The sequence below is a fragment of the Harpia harpyja genome, chromosome 18 (genome assembly GCF_026419915.1).
Source record: "Harpia harpyja isolate bHarHar1 chromosome 18, bHarHar1 primary haplotype, whole genome shotgun sequence".
Taxonomy (NCBI): domain Eukaryota; kingdom Metazoa; phylum Chordata; class Aves; order Accipitriformes; family Accipitridae; genus Harpia; species Harpia harpyja.
The window spans coordinates 739198-759526 of NC_068957.1; the positions used below are offsets into that span (position 1 = coordinate 739198).

General features: G+C 67.3%; 2 protein-coding genes across 4 annotated transcripts; both read left to right on the forward strand.

Moving 5' to 3' along the window:
- The first annotated feature begins 7311 nt into the window (after positions 1–7311).
- Positions 7312–13550, forward strand: XPNPEP2 (X-prolyl aminopeptidase 2). Of its 2 annotated transcripts, XM_052813543.1 has the most exons (21): positions 7313–7474; positions 8381–8454; positions 8573–8683; positions 8772–8835; positions 9039–9143; positions 9272–9358; positions 9463–9609; positions 9722–9823; positions 9946–10027; positions 10418–10613; positions 10808–10897; positions 10988–11097; positions 11186–11263; positions 11365–11436; positions 11582–11642; positions 11795–11864; positions 11990–12094; positions 12404–12463; positions 12655–12731; positions 12861–12959; positions 13238–13550. In XM_052813543.1, the coding sequence occupies exons 1-21, from the start codon at positions 7429–7431 to the stop codon at positions 13442–13444; spliced, it is 2043 nt and encodes a 680-aa protein (XP_052669503.1). In that variant the 5' UTR covers positions 7313–7428; the 3' UTR covers positions 13445–13550. The 2 variants fall into 2 exon arrangements, with proteins under 2 accessions (XP_052669502.1, XP_052669503.1); XM_052813542.1 differs by having other exon boundaries at positions 7312–7474; positions 12655–12959.
- A 480-nt stretch (positions 13551–14030) lies between these two features.
- Positions 14031–19969, forward strand: SASH3 (SAM and SH3 domain containing 3). Of its 2 annotated transcripts, none has more exons than XM_052813546.1 (8): positions 14031–14394; positions 17073–17168; positions 17442–17591; positions 17660–17804; positions 17880–18031; positions 18181–18387; positions 18720–18870; positions 18975–19969. In XM_052813546.1, exons 1-8 carry the CDS (start codon positions 14341–14343, stop codon positions 19160–19162), a joined length of 1143 nt encoding a protein of 380 aa, XP_052669506.1. In that variant the 5' UTR covers positions 14031–14340; the 3' UTR covers positions 19163–19969. The 2 variants fall into 2 exon arrangements, with proteins under 2 accessions (XP_052669506.1, XP_052669507.1); XM_052813547.1 differs by having other exon boundaries at positions 17663–17804.
- Positions 19970–20329: the final 360 nt, after the last annotated feature.

Consider the following 20329-nt stretch of genomic DNA (forward strand, 5'->3'; position numbering starts at 1 on the left):
GTGGCCGCCGGGCCCCCGGGGGGGGGGTCCGCCCCCCGCCCCGCCCCGCCCCGCCCCAGCGCCCGCACCCCTCCCGGGACACCCCCCCCCAGCCCACCCCAGGCTGGTCCCCCCCACCGGCACCCCCCTCCTGGGGTTCCCCCACCCACATCCCCCCCCCTCAGCCCGGCCCCGGCCCCAGGGCTCGGGGACCATCCCCCCAGCTCGGTCCTGGGATCCCCCCACCCAGGCTGGATTGGGGACCAGCTCCCAGCCTGGTCCTGGGACCCTCCACCCCACCGAGCCCAGGCCCACCTTCCAGCCCCCCCCCCCCCTTCCCCTGGCATCCAAGGGGGCAGGAGGCTGTCCTGGCACCACCCCCCCCCCATGCCCACTGACCCTGGCAGCCCCTGCCCCTCTGCCCCCCCCACCCAGGCGGTGCCCGCAGAGGGGTACATCAGCAGTCCCCCCACACTGCCCTCCAGGTCATCCAGCCACTTCCCCGGGGGGGGGCACGAAGCCCCCTCTGCCCAGGGTGCCGCTGCCTGTGCAGGGATGGGGGACAGACCACCGCTGCAGGATGGGCGCTGAAGCCCCCAGCTCTGCGGTGCACGGGCCAGGGTGGGGGCTAAAGCACCCTGGGCCCCCCGTGCACAGAGGCTGCGGGCACCAGTCCTGCATGGCCTGGGTGCTGGCTGAGCACCGACAGAGCCCCTCACTGACCCGGGTGTGCGGGTACAGCCGCTGGCACGGTGTCGTGGCGGGTGACGAAGGCAGAGCTGAAGTCTCCCACAGCCTGGTGACCCCCTTGCCTGCAGCCGGGTGCTGCCGGGGAGGCCATGGGGACCACGCACCGTGCCGGGACGTCACCCTTCAGCCCCCGCAGACCTCGTGGGAGGGTTTGGGGAGGCCCAACCCTGTTTGTAACACTCCCCTCCCCAGCATCCTGGGGGTGAGGGCTGCTGGAACCCCCCCCATGCCGCTCCTCAGGGATTTGGGGCTGGGAGATGGCAGCTGGAGAGGGGGCAGTCGGGACACACTGTGAAACACGCACCAAGGACTGACGCGGTGACAGCCGCAGCACACCGAGGACACAAGCGGGGCTCTGCAAGCCAACAGTCAGAAAGCGACTGCTCCAGGTCTGGGCACGGGCATGCCCTGAGCGGGTGGCTAAGGGCAGCATGTAGGTACACGAATGTGTTGGTTTGCATGGCAAGGTTTTGGTAGCGGGGAGGGCTACAGGGGTGGCTTCTGTGAGAATCTGCTAGAAGCTTCTCCTATGTCCGACAGAGCCAACGCCAGCCGGCTCCAAGACGGACCCGCCGCTGGCCCAGGCTGAGCCCATCAGCGACGGTGGTAGCGCCTCTGGGAGAACATAATTAAGAAGGGGGAAAAGTTGCTGTGCAACAGCAACTGCAGCTGGAGAGACGAGTGAGAACATGGGAGAGAACCAACCCTGCAGCCACCAAGGTCGGTGCAGAAGGAGGGGGAGGAGGTGCTCCAGGCGCCGGAGCAGAGATTCCCCTGCAGCCCGTGATGAAGACCATGGTGAGGCAGGCTGTCCCCCTGCAGCCCAGGGAGGACCCCATGCTGGAGCAGGTGGGTGCCCGAAGGAGGCTGTGACCCCACGGGAAGCCCATGCTGGAGCAGGCTTGCTGGCAGGACTGCAGCCTGTGGGAAGGACTCACGTTGGAGAAGTTCATGGAGGACTGTCTCCTGTGGAAGGGACCCCACGCTGGAGCAGGAGAAGAGTGAGGAGTCCTGCCCCTGAGGAGGAAGGAGCGGCAGAGACAACGTGTGATGAACTGACCCTAACCCCCATTCCCCATCCCCCTGTGCCACTTGGGGGGAGCAGATAGAGAAAATCAGGAGTGGAGTTGAGCCGGGAAGGAGGGAGGGGTGGAGGGAAAGGGTTTTACAATTCGGTTTTTATTTTCTCATTATCCTGCTCTGATGTGATTGGTAATAAATAAAACTAATTTCCCTAAGTCGAGTCTGTTTTTTCCGCGATGGTAACTGGTGAGTGATCTCTCCCTGTCCTTATCTTGACCCATGAGCCTTCCGTTATATCTTCTCTCACCTGTCCAGCTGAGGAGGGCAGTGATGGAGCGGCTTTGGTGGGCACCCAGCATCTAGCCAGGGTCAACCCAACACAAGGTACAAGGTATCGCCACTGCAAAAAGTGGGTGACAAGTACAACCGCACCCTGGGACAGCACCTACCAGCAAGGTGAGTGAGGGGTGGCCCTGCCTTGCCAGCACCCTGACGGTGTGTACAGCAGGGGCTGTGCGGAGGGGCTGTACTGGGGGAGTGGGGGGGGTGAGGAGGGGCTCCGGGGGTGTGTGGGGACCACGTCACAACCCTGCCCGTGTCTGTAGGCACCGCGGGAGGAGGACATCCTCTGCGCCGGTTCCAGTCCTGCTGGCTGTGCCCCGCTCCCGCACCACCGCGGCCTGGCCAAGGGCTCTGGGCAGGTTCGCCTGCGGCCCCCCCGCTGCTGGCACGGTGTGGGGTCACTGCTCCCCACCAGCATTGTGCGACCCTGAAGTGGGATGCTCCTTCGAGAGGAGGTCCAGGAGCTGGAGCCCCATCCCTGCAGGCCAGCTGCCAGGCTCTGGGGTGCAGTGGGGACCCCCCACAGCCCACCCCCCCCAGGCACGCATCACCTGCCGGGCTTCAGGGCAGGCAGCGGCAGGCAGGCCCTGCCTTCGCAAGGGATTGTCACAGCATCCCCGTGCCACCGCTCGCTTCCGCATTCCTGCGGCCTCGCACACCCTCCCTCCCTCCCCGATCCACGTCCTGTTTGCCGGGCGCGTCACCCCGGCCTGAGTCACCCCACGGCCTCTGCAGGTGACGGAAGGCCAACAATAGCCCACAAAGGGAGGATGTCCCCCCAAAGCCTTCCTCCGGCCCGTCTTCGAGGAAACCTCCCGCGGGAGAGAAGGGCCCCACCGGACGCGCGGCGGCCGATGAGCTTCGTCCTGTTGACGCTGGCTTGCTCGGAGCGGCACGCGGCCCCAGGAGTCCCCAGGGATGGCCGGTGCCACCCCCCCATGCTGGGCGAGGAGGAGGAGGAGGGATGTGCAGCCACAGGGCTCAGGCTGACGCTGCACCCATGGGGACGGGACGGGTCAGCCTCAGCCCCATCCCTTGGATGTGGTGGGGGGTGGCATTGGGGATGGGATTGCGGAGTTGAGCTCAGAGGTTGGGAATAAGCGGGTGGGGGGACTCCCTTGTCACCGCGCGGACCCCATGGGACCGGGTGTGCAGCTGTGCGGCGAGGGGCGGCTGGCAGGCAGGGCTGGGGGGGCCTGGGCACCGCCGTGGACGCAGCCCCCACCCTGGCACGGGGCAGGGACCAGGCGGGGAGGATGGAAGCATCATTAGCGCATTTCACTAATTAGCAGGATGGCAGCGAACTGCTGCCTGACCGTCACCACGGCAACCGCGTCACACGTCCTTGAGAAACTTTTGTTGCCATAACAATTACAGGCAGCTTTGGTGTCACCCTGCGTCCCCCCTCCCGTCCCTAGTCCCTATCCTGCCTGCGCTGGGGCTGGGGATTCCCAGTGCCCCCCCCCCCAGGCTTCTCTGAGCAGGGGGACCAGAGGGTGACGCCAGGGCCAGGCAGCCTGAGACCATTTGTGACATGAGTGCGCCAGTCCTCGGCCTGCCCGCAGGCAGGGACGGGATGGCAGCCGGACCACCAGGCTTTGCTGCTGCGGGCCCCGGAGCTGTGGCAGGACCGAGTGGGTGGGCAGGGGACGAGGGACAGGACAGAGGGACAGGGGGACAGGGGGCTGTGCGGCTCCACAGCGCAGTCCTGGTGCCACCTCGTGGCGAGCAGCATCCCAGTGACACAGCTGGACAGTCGCTGCGGTGACACACACAGCTGGACAGACAGTCGCTGCGGTGACACAGCCGGACGGTCACCGCATGGAGCAGACAGCCCCCGCAATGGCACAGCCGGACAATCCCCCTGCGGGCCAGGCAGCCCCCGCACAGCCTCAGCAGTGGCTCGGTGGCAAAGCCGGGCAGTGGCCATGTGGGCACGCTGCCCCCCCCAGCCCTCCAGTCCCAGGGCTAGGCTGCTCTCCAGCCCCTAGAGCCGACTAGCCGGCTCATGCCAGCAAAAGTAGGGTTGGAGGGTCGAGGGCACCAGGTTGGGACAAGAGGGTGGCCAAGGGGCCGAGGTGTGTGTCCTGGTGCTGGCAGGCGCTGCGGCAGCTGGTCCCGGCTGCAGCCCACTGCCCGGCGGGTTCCCTCCATCCTTGCTGTCCTGGCACTGTGAGCTTCTCCACTCTGGGGGACAAGCCTGGTCACCCCAAATCCCAGCTACCGGAGAGGCAGCCTGTGCCGGTTCCCTTAGTGCTGCCGTGATGCCGGGATGGAACACGCCAGCTGCCCTGGGGCAGATGAAGGATTTCCATTGCCATTCAAGAGGCTCGAAGGATACCACAGAAGTGCTGCCACGTTAAATGGGTTAAAAACTGGCTGTCCAACAGGTCATGAAATGCTGCTGGGAAGAGGCAGCACCTCTGAGGGGGACTGTGGCTCCCATCCCTGGCCCAGCTGTATCCAGCCTCGTGGCCGTGCCCGTGCAGGGGAAGCAGAGAGCTCATGTGAGACGGTGCAGGGACCCACAGCCCAGTGCTGGAGGTGGTCCCAGGAGAGGGGTCTGGCCGCGCAGAGAGGCTTGTGAGGAGGAGGGAGGGGGTGGCAGGCAGCCGGCAGAGCCCAGGAGCCAGCCAAGGCAGGGCTTCCTCCCTGCCCATCGCACTGGGGCTCCACAGGGATTTGCTGCCCAGGTTTCCTGAAGGACCTCTTATCTTTTCAGGGAGGTTTGTTTGTAAAACATCTGTTTGTTCATTTACTGTAGGACCTACCAGATCTCCTGCAACTTGCATCCTGCCGCGCAAGCCACCAAGCGCAAGGTCCTGCCGCAACGGCAGCGAGGTCCTTCCAGCCTTCTCCCGGCGTTTGCTCTCAGCACACCTCCCATCCTTGCCCCACGCCTCACCCAGTCCCCTCTCTCTTTTACCCTCCTCCAAATGTGTGTGTGCCACACAGCTGGCGGTGCCCTCAGACGGAGCCCCGGGGCCGTCTGGCAGTCAGCTGGCCGTGACGGTGATGCTGCGGCCACCCTGTGGTGCAGCAGATCTGTGAGACATCCCGGCCAGTGAAAAAGGAGCTTCACAGTCTGTGATGAGCAACAATCCAGCAGGGACTCCTCCAGGTACCCCTGTCCTGGGTGGGTACGTGCATCCTCCCCTGAAGGTCCGTCCGTGTCTGACAGTGGACGGACACCTCTGCTGCCTGCCAACAACAGGTCTGTCCTTCAGCCAGCCTTTCTCTTCAATAACCACAGAGAAGTCATCAAACCAGTTAGAGGAAATACGTGTGCAATAAAAGTGACAGGCCTTGGGGTCAAGGCTCATTATGACTAACATAACGAGCCTTTTAGCAAGGCAATGCCACAGCGGTCTGGAGCTCACGGGCTTGGTGGGACAAAGGGCACATCCCAGGGAGCGGCGTCCCAGCGCAGCCCTTGGAGGTGGCCACTGGTCCCCGAGACCTGTGCCTGGGGTGTGGGCAGGGGCTGGTACCCTGCCTGCACGGCATAGCTCAGTCTGTTCACCACCATCATGCTCCCCTCCCTCCATACGCTGCCGCCAAACGCATCTCTGATCGTGTAAGGCTGCTCGACGCTAAAATATTGCCGTTGTCTCCTTTGCCAGCGTTTCCAACCCGACCCACTAATGCATTCCAAATTTATTATTCCTATTACTCCATTAGCAGGACCATGTGCTCTTGCTAGCACTGAAGTTACCCCGCGCTTACCTTCAAGGCCTCACGTGTATTCCTGCTCCCCAGAAACCCGTACCCGCACACTAGAGGTGGGGTCAGACGTTCAGCTCTGTCTCTCCAAAGCCCGGTCCCTTTTCTGTATAATCGCACTGGCTAAAAGCCGGGATGCCAGCACCACGCGTGCTCTGGCCCCATCCCTCCGCGCTCCTCTCGGACACCATCTCCGTGTCCTGCGGGGTCCCCGTGCTCCCCCATGACCCCTCTCTGGCTCTGCCCCTACCCACGGGCCGGGGCTAGGCAGGGCATGCAGGAGCCGTGGGAGCATCCGCCTCTGCTCCTTCTGCAGTCCACGGGGGGGGCCCGTGGCAGGATTTTGGGCGCCCTCCAGCCAGCCTCCCTCAGGCCAGGAATACCCAGCAAGACCTGTCCCATCCCCAGAGCATTCGGGATTTTCCTGCACCACCACCTTTCATGCAGCCCGAAGCATCTGCAGGTGCGTGGGACCCACAGCCGGCCTGCAGACCAGAGACATCGGCAAGCAAGGTGCAGCACGCTGCTGCCCGTGCCGTCCCTTGCTCCTCTCCCATCCCCTTCTCGCCCCGCTTTGCCCTGGCACTGCCCACAGGCAGCCCCGGGGAGCTCAGAGCTCGCTGCTGAGGATGGTCGGCTCCTTCCCACCCACGGCTGGGTGCCGGCACCTCGGCTCACCAAAGGGGTGCAGAGGTTTCAGCGCGGAGCAGCCAGAGTGGTACGGGCACTGACGTGGTCCTCGGTGCCTACTGGCTTTTCCCTGGCATAAAAAGCCTGCCGGTGCCAGACTGCTGACCCTGTTACTAGAGCCACAGTGGAAGAACAGCCGTGTAAAAAAAAAACAGGGACCCAGCCGTGGCCAGGGGATGCAAAATTGTGTGTTACCGGCACACAGCCATCCGCAGGAGCCAAAAACTGGGGCGCGTGTTTCATCAGTGCTCTGGCTGCCCCACTGGCCAGCTCCCAGCCCTGCTCATGCAGTTAGGGCCCTACAGGGAGGAAGGGCATTTTTGCCTCCCCGTGACAGCTGTGATATTTAGCAATTGCTGTGGAGTACCCCCACCCCGGCCTCTGCCAGCTCCAGCCTCGGGGGTGTCACTGGGCGCTGGGGTGGGGACCAGCCGTGCCCGGGGGGATGCTCTGCACCGCTCCGTGTCCTGGTGGAGGAGGAGGGCTGGCTCCGGGAGTCGGCTGGCCCCGGCAGCATGGCCCCCCCGGGGTGCCCTCACCCCGGGACCCCCATGTCAGGTCTCCGTGGCTCCAGGGGATAGAGGTTTCCCCAGGGACACAAGGGAGCAGAGCAGAGCTCCTCGCCTGCTTTGAACCCTGGGCAGCTGGCACGTGCCAGGCTGAGCTGGCACAACCCCACCTCTGCTCTGGGAGGATCTTTGGACTTTGTGCTGATTTTGCTGTTTGCTTTTATTTAGCAGCAGGAATCGCTTTCAGTGCATAGGACAACACCCCCCCACCCGTATCTGCTCCGGGCCTTGGCCCTGCCATCCAGCATCCCTCCACCCCTGGGGCAAAGGCACAGGAGGAGGGACCTGTCCCCAAAGCACTGTGGAAAGGTCCCCTCGGCTCCCCGTCCTGCTGGGCACCCCCAGGGCAGCCATGCACCCACCCCGGTGGATCGCAGCCTGGGTGCTCCTGCTCCACGGTATGTCGGAGGGGCTGGGAGGTGGGGTGGGCTTGCCAGGGGACGACACCTCCTGGGACACCCCTCCCGGGAACCAGGCAGGTCCCAGCGTGGAGGAAGTAGGGGTGTTTTGCAGCCCTCCAAACCACAACTTTGGGTGCAGGAAGGGTGGGTTTGCCCTTAGGAAGCCAGGGATGTGCTGCTGATCCAGCCCCGCTGGGCAGGGGGCCAGGCTGTGGAGAGGGGCTCATCCTGCCTGCCTGACCCCAGGGACGAGCTCTGGGGAGGTGATGGGTAAGGAGCAGCTGCTGGGGTCAAGGAGACCAGGTACCCAAGGCCACACCATGATAAGGGTGACCCATTGCGCCACGGACCTGAGCCTGGTGCCTTTGGCCTGAGATAAAGAACCAGGTCCCTGCCCGCAGACTGCAGCAGTGACAGTGATGGAGAGCTCCGGGAAAGGCGGTGCCGGTGGTGGCACCAGACGCAGAGCAGCACTGGGGAGAGGCCAGGTCACGCCTGGGCACATCCCTGGCTGCTGGCCATGTCCTCCAGCAGCCCCAGCGCCAGGGATGCTCAGGACTGGCTCCTGCCAACCCCCTCCACACCTCCCGGGCACGGTGGGCACCGGTTGCACCTTGCGCCTATCCCACCGCACCGCCGGGGCCGTCTCCACGCGTGCCATGGGTGTTGGCCGCGCCCGGGAGCGTTTACTTCCTCTTGAGCCGGGTGATGCTGTTGGTTTTCACCCACCAGTCCTGGGGCTAGAAACACTGTTTTTTGAAAAAAGTCCAAAGCTGGTCTGGCTTGGTGTTTGGGACTGGGGAAATGGGTCACAGCTGCCTGGTGCTGGCTCTGGGCTGGAGCAAGGGGCCAGCGGGACCCCGGGCTGCAGCCTCAGGCTCCAGAGCGTCCCCGTGCCCACAGGCTGTGCCATGGACCGGCCGCCGCAGGCTGCCTCCACCAAGACCGACATTCGGAACTGCACCGCAGACCCACCGGTGAGCCCCGCCGTGCCCAGCCCTCCCTGTTCCTGGGACACCCCCCATGGAATCATCCCCCCCAGCCCCACCACTGCAGCTGGTGCCCTCCCCACCACATGTCCCCTTGTGCCACCAGTACCTGCCGCCTACGGCCATCAACACGACGGCGCGGCTCGCCGCTCTGCGGGGCACCATGCGAGCCCACAGCGTCCATGCCTACATCGTGCCCTCCACGGATGCCCACATGGTAAGGCAGCAGCCTGCCTGTGTCCCTGGGGACTGGCTCCCCAGCCGGCACCCACGGCCACCTCTCACGGCTCCGTCCCCGGCTCCAGAGCGAGTACATCGCCGAGCGGGATTCCCGGCTGGGCTGGCTGACCGGCTTCACTGGCTCTGCAGGTGAGAGCATCCTTGCCACCCTGGGGTCCCTGCTGGGGGGCGTCCAGCACCCGTCTGCCTGCTGGTCCTCATCCTTGAGGCTCCTCAGGGCAGGGCATGGTCCTGCTCCGCACAGCAGGTCAGGCCGGGGATCCCTGGGGGTCCCTGCCGGACTGCCTGGAGCGGGGGGAGAAGTGATGCCTGAGCCCCCACTCCTGTCCCAGGCACCGTAGTGGTGACGTGGGACAAGGCTGCCCTGTGGACCGACAGCCGCTACTGGATCCAGGCGGAGCGGCAGCTGGACTGCAACTGGGAGCTGCAGAGGACAAGTCAGTGGGGGGAAGCTGGGGGGCTGCTGCGTTCCCCTGCCCCCAGGACCCCCCCAGTCCCCACCACGGCCTCAGCGTGGGCTAGGATGCAGTTCATCCTCACGGTGCCACCCAGCTCTCTCCTGCAGCCTGGATCAAGTCCATCGGGCTGTGGATCCTGGAGGCAGTTCCTGTGGGGGGGAGCATCAGCTTGGACCCCTTCCTCTTCTCCATCGGTAGGGTTGGTCGTCACATGGGGTGACCCTGCTTGATGCGAGGGCAGCTCCCGGGTGTGGATTTACCAGGTGCCCCCAACCGCAGGCTGTTTCCCCTCCCTCAGACACCTGGAACAGCTACAGCCAGGCTCTGCACGGCTCTGGCAGGACCCTGCTCCCCATCGAGACCAACCTTGTAGATCAAGTGTGGGGTGACCGGAGACCCCCTCCAGCCTCCAGCGAGATCTACAGCCTCCCAGCAGCGTTCACGGGTATGACTGCCATCTTCCCCGAGGGTGCCGGGCGGATGCTCGCCCGTGGCAGCCCCCAGCCCGGGGGCCGTGGTGATCCCTGGGCTGAGCCGGCCGCTCACTCTCCTTCCAGGGAGCAGCTGGCAGGAGAAGGTGGCCGGGATCCGGCAGCAGATGGAGCAGCATGTTCGACACCCCACGGCCGTGCTGCTGTCAGGGCTGGAGGAGACAGCCTGTGAGTAGCCGTGGTGCCGTGATGGGCACCGTGGTGGATTCTGTGGAGGGTGCCATGGGCTCCGAGCCCTGGGGCGGGAGGGCAGACGGTGGGCGCAGGCTCGGAGGTCTCATTCCTGGCAGGGCTCTTCAACCTCCGCGGAAACGACATTCCCTACAACCCCGTCTTCTACTCCTACACCCTGCTGACCAACTCCAGCATAAGGTGGGCAGCATCTCCCTGTGGGCATGGGGCATGGACGGGGCTCAGCACCCACCCCCCTTCCCTTCCAGGGCCAGCACCCATGGGACCCTCCCCAGAGCCCACCACATCCTGCAGTGCCCAGCCCCATCGTGTGTCCCTTCCAAGCCCCATATCATTCCCAGGTCCAGCCCCCCCCCCACCTCGCAGCCCACCCTGGGGTGCAGCACTCTCCCTTCCAGCACAGCCTGAGGCCGACCCCCGTTCCCAGCCCAGCATCCCCCCTGAGCCCCCCAGCCAGCCCCCAGCCCCCTCCTCTCCACCGGCGTGCCCCGCGTGGCCGGGCTCGGTGGGGACCAAAGGCGGCAGGCCAACGCCACGGCTGCGCCCACCCCAGCCCGCATCCTTCCCCAGCCTGTTCGTGGATGAGACGCGGCTGTCGGCGGCGGCACGGCAGTCCCTGCGGGCAGGCTGCCCGGGGCCGCTGTGCGTGGAGCTGCAGGAGTACGGGCAGGCACGTGCCCACCTCCGCCGCTACGCCCAGGGCAACGTCACCGTCTGGCTGGGCACCGAGTACACCACCTACGGCCTCTACGGCGTCATCCCCCAGGTGGGACACCGACAAGTGCCGGCGCTGGCACCCGCGCCGCTGAGCCCGGCCGTGGGCGACGTGGGTCCTGCCGGGCTCGGGGACGGCCCCGTGCCACCGAGATGTGGGGGTGCGGGATGTGCCGCAGCCGTCCCCGGGGCACGAGGGGGTGGGTGGCCGTCCCCGGCCGTGCCACCCCCAGCCTGCCCTCCCAGGAGAAGCTGCTGGAGGACAGCTACTCCCCCGTCATGCTGGCCAAGGCTGTGAAAAACGCCAAGGAGCAGGAGCTGCTGCGAGCCGCTCACGTAAGGGCTGTCCCCGTCCCTGCAGACCCGAGCAGAAGTGGGGTTCAGCTGGCAGAAGCGGGGTGCTGATGCCACTGGGCCCCCCCCCAGGTTCGGGACGCAGTGGCTGTCATCCAGTACCTGCTGTGGCTGGAGAAGATGGTCCCGCAGGGGCAGGTGGACGAGTTTTCGGGGGCACAGCACATCGACATGCTCCGCCAGTCAGTGCTGCCACCACGGCCCCCCCCCCCCCTTCCCGGCTTAGGGCAGCTGGGGACCCCCAGCATCTCCCTCCCTGCTGCCTTCCAGGGCCCAGGAGCACAACCGTGGGCCCAGCTTCCAGTCCATCTCCGCCAGCGGGCTCAACGCGGCACTGGCCCACTACAGGTATGGCTCGGCCCTGGTCAGGACTGGGGGAGCCAGGGCTGGCAGCAGGGAGTGGGCAGCTGGAGGCTGGGAGCGGGCTCTGACACCCCTTCCCCTCGCAGCCCCTCCAACAGGAGCAGCAGGAAGCTGTCTGTGGATGAGATGTACCTTTCAGACACTGGAGGGCAATATCTGTGCGTAGCCCTTAGCGCAGACCCCCCCACCACCACTGCGCAGACCCCCATCCCCTCTCCATCCCCCCAGCGCTGGGTGGTGGCAGGGGGCCCCAAATCCAGCGCTGGGGCTGCATCGTCCCAGTTCACGTCCCCCCCTTTGCAGGGACGGGACGACAGACATCACGCGGACGATGCACTGGGGTGTGCCGACCCCACTCCAGAAGGTACCAGCCTCTCCCACGCCAGCCAGCACTCCCCTGCGGCGCCCAGCATCCCCCTGCGGCACTCAGCACCAAGGTCCCAGCCAGGGCTGGATGCGCAGGAGGAGGCATCTGGGCACCACCACGCTCAGCCCCCCCCGCCATGCCACTTGTAGGAAGCCTACACCCGCGTGCTGATGGGCAACATCGACCTGTCCCGCCTCATCTTCCCACCCAACACAGCAGGTGGGTGCTGAGCCAGGCGTCGGGCAGCCCAGCCTTGCCCAGGTGCCCTCGGGCATGGGGCGGAGGAGGGCAGGGGGGGGCCCTCGTCGGCTCGCTGGCCCCCATCCCACCTCTTCATTCCCCAGGGCGAGTGGTGGAGTCCTTCGCCCGCCGGGCGCTCTGGAACGTGGGACTCAACTACGGCCACGGGACCGGCCACGGCATCGGCAACTTCCTCTCGGTCCATGAGTGTAGGTGTTGCGGCACCGGCACCAGCGCTGGGGACATGGGCTGAGCTCCAGGGGACAGGGACAAGGACAGAGGCTCATCTGGGGCTTCTGATAGCCCAGCTGAGCCTCTTGCTGTGGGCAGGTGTCCCCTACTTGCAGGGTGCTGCAGTCCTTGCCAGGGTGGCCCTGTGGTCCTTGCTGATGTGGTCCCGTAGTCCTTGCTGGGGTGACACCTCGGTCCTTGCTGGGGTGACACCTCGGTCCTTGTTGGGGTGTCCCTTTGGCACGCGCCGTCCCCAGGAGCCGTAACCCACTCCGTGTCCCTTGCAGGGCCTGTGGGCTTCCAGGCCAACAACGTGCCCCTGACGGCCGGCATGTTCACCTCCATCGGTACGCGCGCCCACGGCTCCAACTGGTGCCTCGGGCTCTCGGGGATGTCCCTGAGGCGTGGAGCCCAGCCAGGGGATGAAGCATTCAACTCTCGGCCCCGCTCAGGGGCCAGATCCTGCCCCTCTGGGGTGGGATGGGCTGGGGGAGTTGCTGGGGCTCAGGACTCACCGGGCACCTTCCCCGGCCCCCAGAGCCTGGGTACTACCGGGACGGCGAGTTTGGGATCCGCATCGAGGATGTCGCCCTCGTGGTGGAGGCGCAGACCAAGGTAGCGCAATGGGGCTGGGCTGGTGAGGGCGGCACAGCGCCGGGGGGGCTGCATCAAGGCAGGGGTGGGGGCACACACACACCCCCCCCGGCGGGGCTGGGGGCACCCAACGCCACGTCTCTGCGGCAGCACCACACCGGGGAGAAGCCCTTCCTGACCTTCGAGGTGGTGTCCCTGGTGCCCTACGACCGCAACCTCATCGACCTCAGCCTCCTGTCACCGGAGCAGGTACGGGGTGCTCGGGGCAGAGCTGGGACGTGGGGCTGGGGTACGGGGAGAGCGAAGGGGGCTGAGGGAGCGGGCGTAGCGGGAATCCGGGACTGTGGCGTGAGGTCAGGGCGGGTAAACGGGGCCGGGGCAGGGATGGATGCGTGGATGGAGAGGGGCAACGGGGTCTGCGGACGGGGCCAGTGATCTGGGTGTGGGGTAGCCGGATGGGGGGGGCCATCGGGGGGCAGGTGGCGGGGGCAGCCCCCGCCGCAGCCCCCCGCGGTGCCTGGCTGCAGATCCGGTACCTGAACGCCTACTACGAGACCATCCGGGCGCGCGTGGGGCCAGAGCTGCAGCGGCAGCGGCTGGAGGAGGAGTACCGCTGGCTGCAGAGGAACACCGAGCCCTTCCCGCTGGGCAGTGCCGCCACTGCCACCGCCACCCTGGGCACGCTGGCCCTCGCCTCCCTCCTCTCCGCGCTGCTCACCGGGCTGCAGGCCTGACCCCGCGCCAGCCCCCTCCCCGCCGCGGCCGTTTCTTCTCCCCGCCGCTCGCTTCCTTTTTTTTTGTTTTCCATTTGCTCATTTGTGATTAAACACGAGCAACGCCGGCGGGTGCCTGCGCGCTGCTGTGCCCTGCCGCGGCAGCCCGGTGTGCCGCCAGCCTGGCCGATGCCTCGCTGGCTGGTGTGGGGCTGGGGTCCGGCCCCACGTGGCCCCCGGCCCCACACGTGTCGCCCAGCTTGTGCCATCTGCCCTGCCCTGGGGCGGCCAAGTCAGCACCGGCGTAGAGGTGGCGGATTCAGGGCAGATTTTAATTCCTGGGAGCAGAGATGGGGGAACCGGAGCAAGAGGGTGCGGGGGCACCGGCCTGACCGGGGCCGTCCCCGCTGCCCTGCGGGTGCCAGCGGCAGGGTGCCAATGTGCGCGTCCCACCTGGGCTCGATGCCCAGCCAGGAGGACCTGCGGCGGCAGGGGACATCCCAGACCAAGCGTCGCCCAGCGGGCTTGGGCATCGTGTGCCGGCAGGGAGAAGGCGTGGGCACGGTGGAGGGGTTGGGGACTTCATCCTTGGCATGGCGGCGGGGTGTGGGGAACGCGGTGCCCCCCAGCAGCATCACCGAAGGGCGGCAGCATCGCCATGGGTTGGCAGGGTGCAGGCAGGCATCCCCCACCCCGGGGGGGGGCCCTGGGCAGGGCGGCAGCTTCGTGGAGGGTTTCCTTCCTCCTGCCCCAGCCTGCGCACCCGCCAGCCGCCCTGATCCGCGCCGCTGCAAGCACCTCTCATGTGACCGCCGGCTTCCTGTGCGCTTCCCGGCCTCGGTGCCGGTGCTTCGGTACGTGCCGTGCCAGGCGCTTGCCCCAACGCTACACCCTTGCCGCCGCCGGGCCCCAGCACCATGCTGCGCCGCAAGCCCTCCAACGCCGGTGAGAAGGAGCCGGGACACAAGAAGGTGAGCGCCGGCGGTGCCCGGCTGCCCGCGGCACCCGCCGGTGTCCCTGCACGTCCAGCATCAGCCCGGGGGATGCTGAGCAGGCAGCACTGGTGCCGGGGGGGGGGGGGGGGGCTGGGGCAGCCATGGGGCAGAGCTCCGCGGGGCCTGGGGGCTGCACCGCCGGCAGTCGGTCCCTGCCGCCGCCGGCCACCGCGGCCTCGCCGGTGCGTGGCCTCGGCCTCGTCCCGCGCCTTGCTCCCACCCCGGCGGGATGGGCGGCGGGGATGCGCGGACCCCCGGCGTCAGCATGGATGCGAGCCAGGGTGCCGGTGGGACCCGTGGGGGCTCTGGTGGGGGGACAGCGGCTCCCCCTCCCCGCGGGCTCCCCACGGCGTGGGCGGCCGCCTGCCGTTTCCTGCCGGGGACGGGGGGGCCACGGCTGTGGTGCCGGGCGCGCAGCTCGCAGCCCGGCCCGCGCGGCGAGGTGTCTGCGGTCGAGGCAGCGCGAGGCTGCAGCTCTTGTCACGTGCGTTGGCCGCTTCCTCCGGCAGCACCGCACCGAGCGTTGGGAGCCGCCGGCGGCACCGGCTGCCAGCACCGCCGGCTCTCGAGAGGGCCCCCCCCGGCACGGCGGGGCCACGTGCCGCCCCGCCTGGAGGGCTGGAGCCAGCGGTGGGGGCCACGACCGGCCCCTCGGTCCCCCCCGCCGGGTCTCGCACCAGCAGGTTCTTCAGCTCTCGCCAGGCCCTGGCGGGCTGGATTCGGCCTCGGAGCAGGGGGACGGCGCCTGGTGCCGTGGTCCTGCCCACGGCGGGCAGATATCCCGGCAGAGCCTCGCGCCACGGCAGCTCCTCCATGCCGGGAATCTCCCCAGGGGGAAATCTGGGTGAAGCCCCCCCTCCCTGTGCCGGGGGTGGCCCAGCGAGCCTGGCGTGCCCCGGCGGGCATCCCCTGCCCTTGCTCAGCCACAGCCACCGCTCTCACTTCCCTCTCCGTGCTGTTCTCCCCAGGGCGGGCCCGGCTGCCCCGTTCCATGGGCTCCCGCCGGCCGGCTTTCCACAGCTGCGCTCGCACCCCCGGCCCTGGGGCAGCGGCCGATGCCGCAGCTTTCCCAGCTGCAGGGGGGGCCCAGGGCGTAAAGTTGTTTCGTCTGAAGGGTGCAGGGGGAGATCCGAGGGGTTCAATCCGGCCGGGCCTGGTGGGTTCAAGGGTGCTGGGGCTGGAGCAGAGCAAATCACCAGCATCTCCTCTGCACGGATGCACCAGCTGAGCTGGTCCTGCTAAGTAAAGCCACACTGGGGATGGAGCCGGGTCTCCCTCATCCAAGCCGGCCCTCTATAAGAAAATGGCAAAAACAAGTAAAAAAGGATGCTCAGTCAGGTGGATAAAAAGGAGGAGGAGGAGGAGGGAAAGGCACGGGGCCGTGCCTGAGCAGGGCCAGGCTGCGCAGGGGCTGGATAGGGCCTCGGCCACCTCTGGTGCAAGCAGGAGCCCGGGGCAGGCAGGACAACTCAAAAAAGGAAATTGCTGCATTTGCGGTCGAGGCAAGACCGAGCGCCATGGCGTGTGCTGCGAGGGCGCTGGCAGCCGGGAGCTGAGCTCGCCCAGCCCCAGCACGCAAGCCGGCTCCCACGGTAGCGCTGGTGCGGGGCATACGGGGATGAGGGAGACCTGGGACCGCGTGGCCGTGCAGGGATCCCGGCTGGCCAGGACCGAGGGTGCTCCTGGCCATTTGGAACTCCTTCCCACATGGGACAGGCACCTGAGGAGAGGGAGAGGAGGGAAGGAGAGCCAGGGAGGCAGGCAGGGGGGCTCAGGGAAGACTGGAAGAGGCAGTGATGGAGGGTTGCATCAGGACTGAGATCCAAAACCCGCTTCGATGGCTTTGGCACAAAGGCGGGACTGAGCTTGCTGGCGATGCCGGCAGGGGAGGTGCTCTCTGGGCTGTGGGATGATGCTCACAGGCAGAAAACGTGGGCAACTTTCAGGCCTGGAGCTGAACGTGAGGGTAGCAGCCCGGGCATGGCAGCACACGTGCTCTCAGCTGCTGAAAACAGCCTTTAGCTGTCAGATGCTTGCAGGGAAGGGAGGGAACGACCCACGGCACAGCCACCACAGGAGCAGGACTGAGCATAAGGCAGGTCCCACTCTGCTCTCATTGCCAAAATCCCTGGCTCAGGGGCTGGGCCGGTGCAGGATGCTCACGTTTGGGTGCTGAGCAGAGCGGCTGTGTTGCAGAGCCCCTGCGTTTTCCCAGCAAGCGCCCAGCCTGCGTGCCACGACAGCAGCACGGCGCGGTCCTGGGCTGCTCCCAGCTTGGCGGTGCCAGGATCAGTGCCGGAGCACCCGCAGCGGGTGCTGGAGCCGGGGGTCTCGGCACTGCTCGGTCCGCAGCAGCGAGTGGCACCGTGCTGGGTGGCCCCTGCCCCGGGGACGCTGTGCCAAGGCGACGTCCGTGCACCGAGAGCGATGCTGGGTCTCTGCACCCCAGGTCCCGGGGGGGGTTCACAACACACAGTGGCTCTTGTGGGGTTGGGGCAGGAAGGGCGAGGCTGTGACAACCAAAAAAACTCGTCAAGCACCGGCATCGCCCCGGGGCTGCTCTGGCTTGCAGAGCAGCCCGGCAGCCGGAGGGGAGGGTGGAAGCTGGGACCGGGGGCACAGGGAGAACCCCCACACCTTTCTGTCTCCCCCAGCTCTCCCTCCAGCGCTCCAGCAGCTTCAAGGACTTCGCCAAGTCCAAAGTCAGCTCCCCTGTGCCGAGCGAGAAGGAGTTCAACCTGGAGGAGAACGTGAGTGCCCGGCCCCCCGTGGAGTGGCAGCACCCCTGACATGTCCTGTTCCCCCAGGACCACCTTCCCGACAGGCACAGCCCTTTTCAGAGCCTGTTTCCCCAAACTCCTGGTTCTACTGGTGGCCCACACGCCATGGGGCAGCCCCAGGCGTTCCAGCCCTGGCAGGATTTGGGGTCTCGCTCCCCAAGGAGTCTCGCAGCCCTGTGTGACCCAGCTGAGGTTTGCCCAGGGGCGGGGGGGCTCTGCCTTCACTCTCCATCCCTCTGCCAGATCCCAGAGGATGAGTCCAGCAGCTCCGTCCCCGATGATGCTGCACGGAGCAGCGGGATGAAGCTGAGCAAGAAGTGGCGGGCCGTCATCTCCCGCACCATGAACCGCAAGATGGGCAGGATGGCCGTGAAAGCACTAGCCGAGGGGAAGGTGAGTGGGGGGGCCTGGGCAGGCGGGGGGCAGCTCCCCCTCCCTTGGCCTGATCCTGGTCCTCTCAGCAGGGAGACGTGGAGGAGGAGGGGTCCCTGTGCCCCCTGTCCCCGGCTGGCAGCACCGAGGAGCCAAGCCACGAAAAGGTGCCCCTGTCTTACCTGGAGATGGAGGAAGACGGGCACCCCTCCGTCAGCCGCCAGCTGTCCAGCGGTGAGCCTGGTCCCGGCAGGACACCGGCCCCTTGCCCCGCAGCTGGCCGCATCCTGATCTCCCTCCCCTCCACAGGCAGCGACGTTTCCAGCCCCGGGAGCAGCAACCGGGACAGCCTGCGGCTGGAGGAGAGCGGTCCAGCCTACAGCGGCCCCTTCTGCGGCCGGGCCCGCGTCCACACCGACTTCACACCCAGCCCTTACGACAAGGACTCGCTGAAGCTGCGGGTGAGCCACACCACGGCCAGCCCGGGGCTGGGGAGAGCTGGGGTGAAGGGCAGGACCATGGTGTGGGCCCTGGGGAGGGAGGGTGGCTGGGGACCCCCCCCCCCGAAGGCAGCCTGCGCCCACCTCCACCCCCATCTCCCTTGGCCCAGAAAGGGGACATCATCGGCATCATCGAGAAGCCGCCCGTGGGCACCTGGACCGGGCTCCTCAACAACAGGGTGGGCTCCTTCAAGTTCATCTACGTGGACGTCATCCCCGAGGAGACGGCCCCTGCCCGCAAGAGCCGGGGCCCCAGCAAGAGCAAGCGGCTCAAGCCCAAGACCCTCCATGAGCTGCTGGAGCGCATCAACCTGCAGGTAAGGGACAGGGGCCCCTGGGGGGACAGCGGCACCCAGCACAAGCCCGGGGTGCCAGCAGCAGGACCACCCTCCCCTCTGCTCCCCAGCAGCCCTTCCCTATCCCCCATCCCCGTGGGTCCCTCCGCCTCACGCCCGAGCACCGCGGTGGGGGGGGCAGAGGGGACACACGGGGCTTTTCCGGATGACTCTTGGGCGAGTGGCCGCCGTGGACCTGCGCCAAGGCGGGAGCCACACGGCTAGCCCCGAGGGCCAGGCGGAGAAAGCTGGGGTGAGCCATGCCGCGGTCCGCTCATCCCTCTGCCGCGCTGCCCGCCGCCCTCCCGCCCCAGGAGCACACCTCCACCCTGCTGCTGAACGGCTACCAGACCCTGGAGGACTTCAAGGAGCTGCGGGAGACCCACCTCAACGAGCTGAACATCACAGACCCCCAGCACCGTGCCAAGCTGCTCACGGCCGCCGAGCTCCTCCTGGATTACGACAGTAAGAGCCGGGGGGAGGGAGTGGGAGACACCCCACGGCCCCTGCACCGGGCAGCCCCAGCAGCGGCCTCGCTGCCTGCTAACGCCACGTCCCGTCTCTCCCAGCAGCGAGTGAGCCGGAGGAAGGCGACAGCTCCGAAGCCCAGCCTTCGCCCTCGGAGCCCAAGGGGGACATTCCCCGGGACTCGGGCTGCTTCGAGGGATCGGAGACCCTAGACAGCAGCCGGGATGAGGCCGAGCTGGGGGGTCCCGAGGGGCAGCTGCGGGATCTCTCCCTGGCAGAGTCCTCCTGAGCCCACCCTGCCTGCTGGCACAGCCCACAGCCGCTTCCCGCTCGGGCCCTGGCAGCGGGTCCGGACTGGAGGGGACGGCTGCAGGCGGGAGAAGCAGGTGAAGCCCGGCAGCGGGACTCCTGCGCCGCAGGCAGGTGCTGCGTGGCTGCAGGCAGCTCAGCCCTCGGTCCCCCGAGGCTGCCCCATTTGCTGCCCCCAGGACATTTTGCACCGCTGCCCCAACACGGGTGCTCCAGGCACCCTGGGGCACCGCGGTCTCTGCCGAGATGCCGCAGGCCTGGATTGCCTCTCCGGGGTTTGCCTCACTTTATCCACAGCTTTAAGAGCTTCTCCCGGAGCCCTCGCCTACCGAGGCTGGGCTGAGCGTGCCGGAGCCCGCGAGGACAGGGAGATCCGTGGCAGGCAGGGACGGAGCAAACCCGGCGCTGAGCAGCCGTGTGCGAGAGGGCAGAGGTCCCACCGAGCCCAGCTCCTCGCCGGCAGGGAGGACGCCTGCGCTGCCTTCCTCCAGCGTCTTCCTCGCACAGCCAGGGCAGGCAGGGAAAGGTTTGCTGGGAAGTTTGGGTTGGGGGGGGGGGGAGAGGTTTGGCCGAGCTGAGAGCAGCCCAGCAAGGGCACCGTGAGCCCCCTCCCTCGGCTCGAGGGGAGCCCCAAGGGCTGCCCACAGCTTGCCACCAAGCCTGGTCCGGGGGGGGGCTACGAGAGGGGCTGGAGCGACCACCCTGCTGCCCCACAGGCAGACGGGCTCAGCAAGGTGAGGCTGTCACCCAGCAGGACAGTCCCTGCCAGATCCCCCAAAGCACTGAGCACCCCCCCCCGGGAAGGGGCAGGGGAGCTGCAGCCCAGCCAGGGTCCCGCAGAGCCTTCCCTGGGCAGGCAGGAGCCGAGGCAGGGGCCGGCAAGGGAAGGCATCCACACGGGAGCGTGGGGCAGCCTGTAACAAACACACAGGCTGGTCCCCGGCTGGGGGCACCTACCCCAGCCCCCCTCAGCCCAGCTCTCGCTGCTGCACGCGAGCATCTCCAGCTCCTGCGCGGCAGCATCGGCCTTTGGGCACCCAGTTTGTTCCTTTGCGCTCGATCCCAATAAAAGCGTGCAAGACCGTTTCGCTCCGGCCTTCAGCCTGCTTCCTACCTGCCAGGAAGGCTCGGGGAGGGAGCTGTGTCT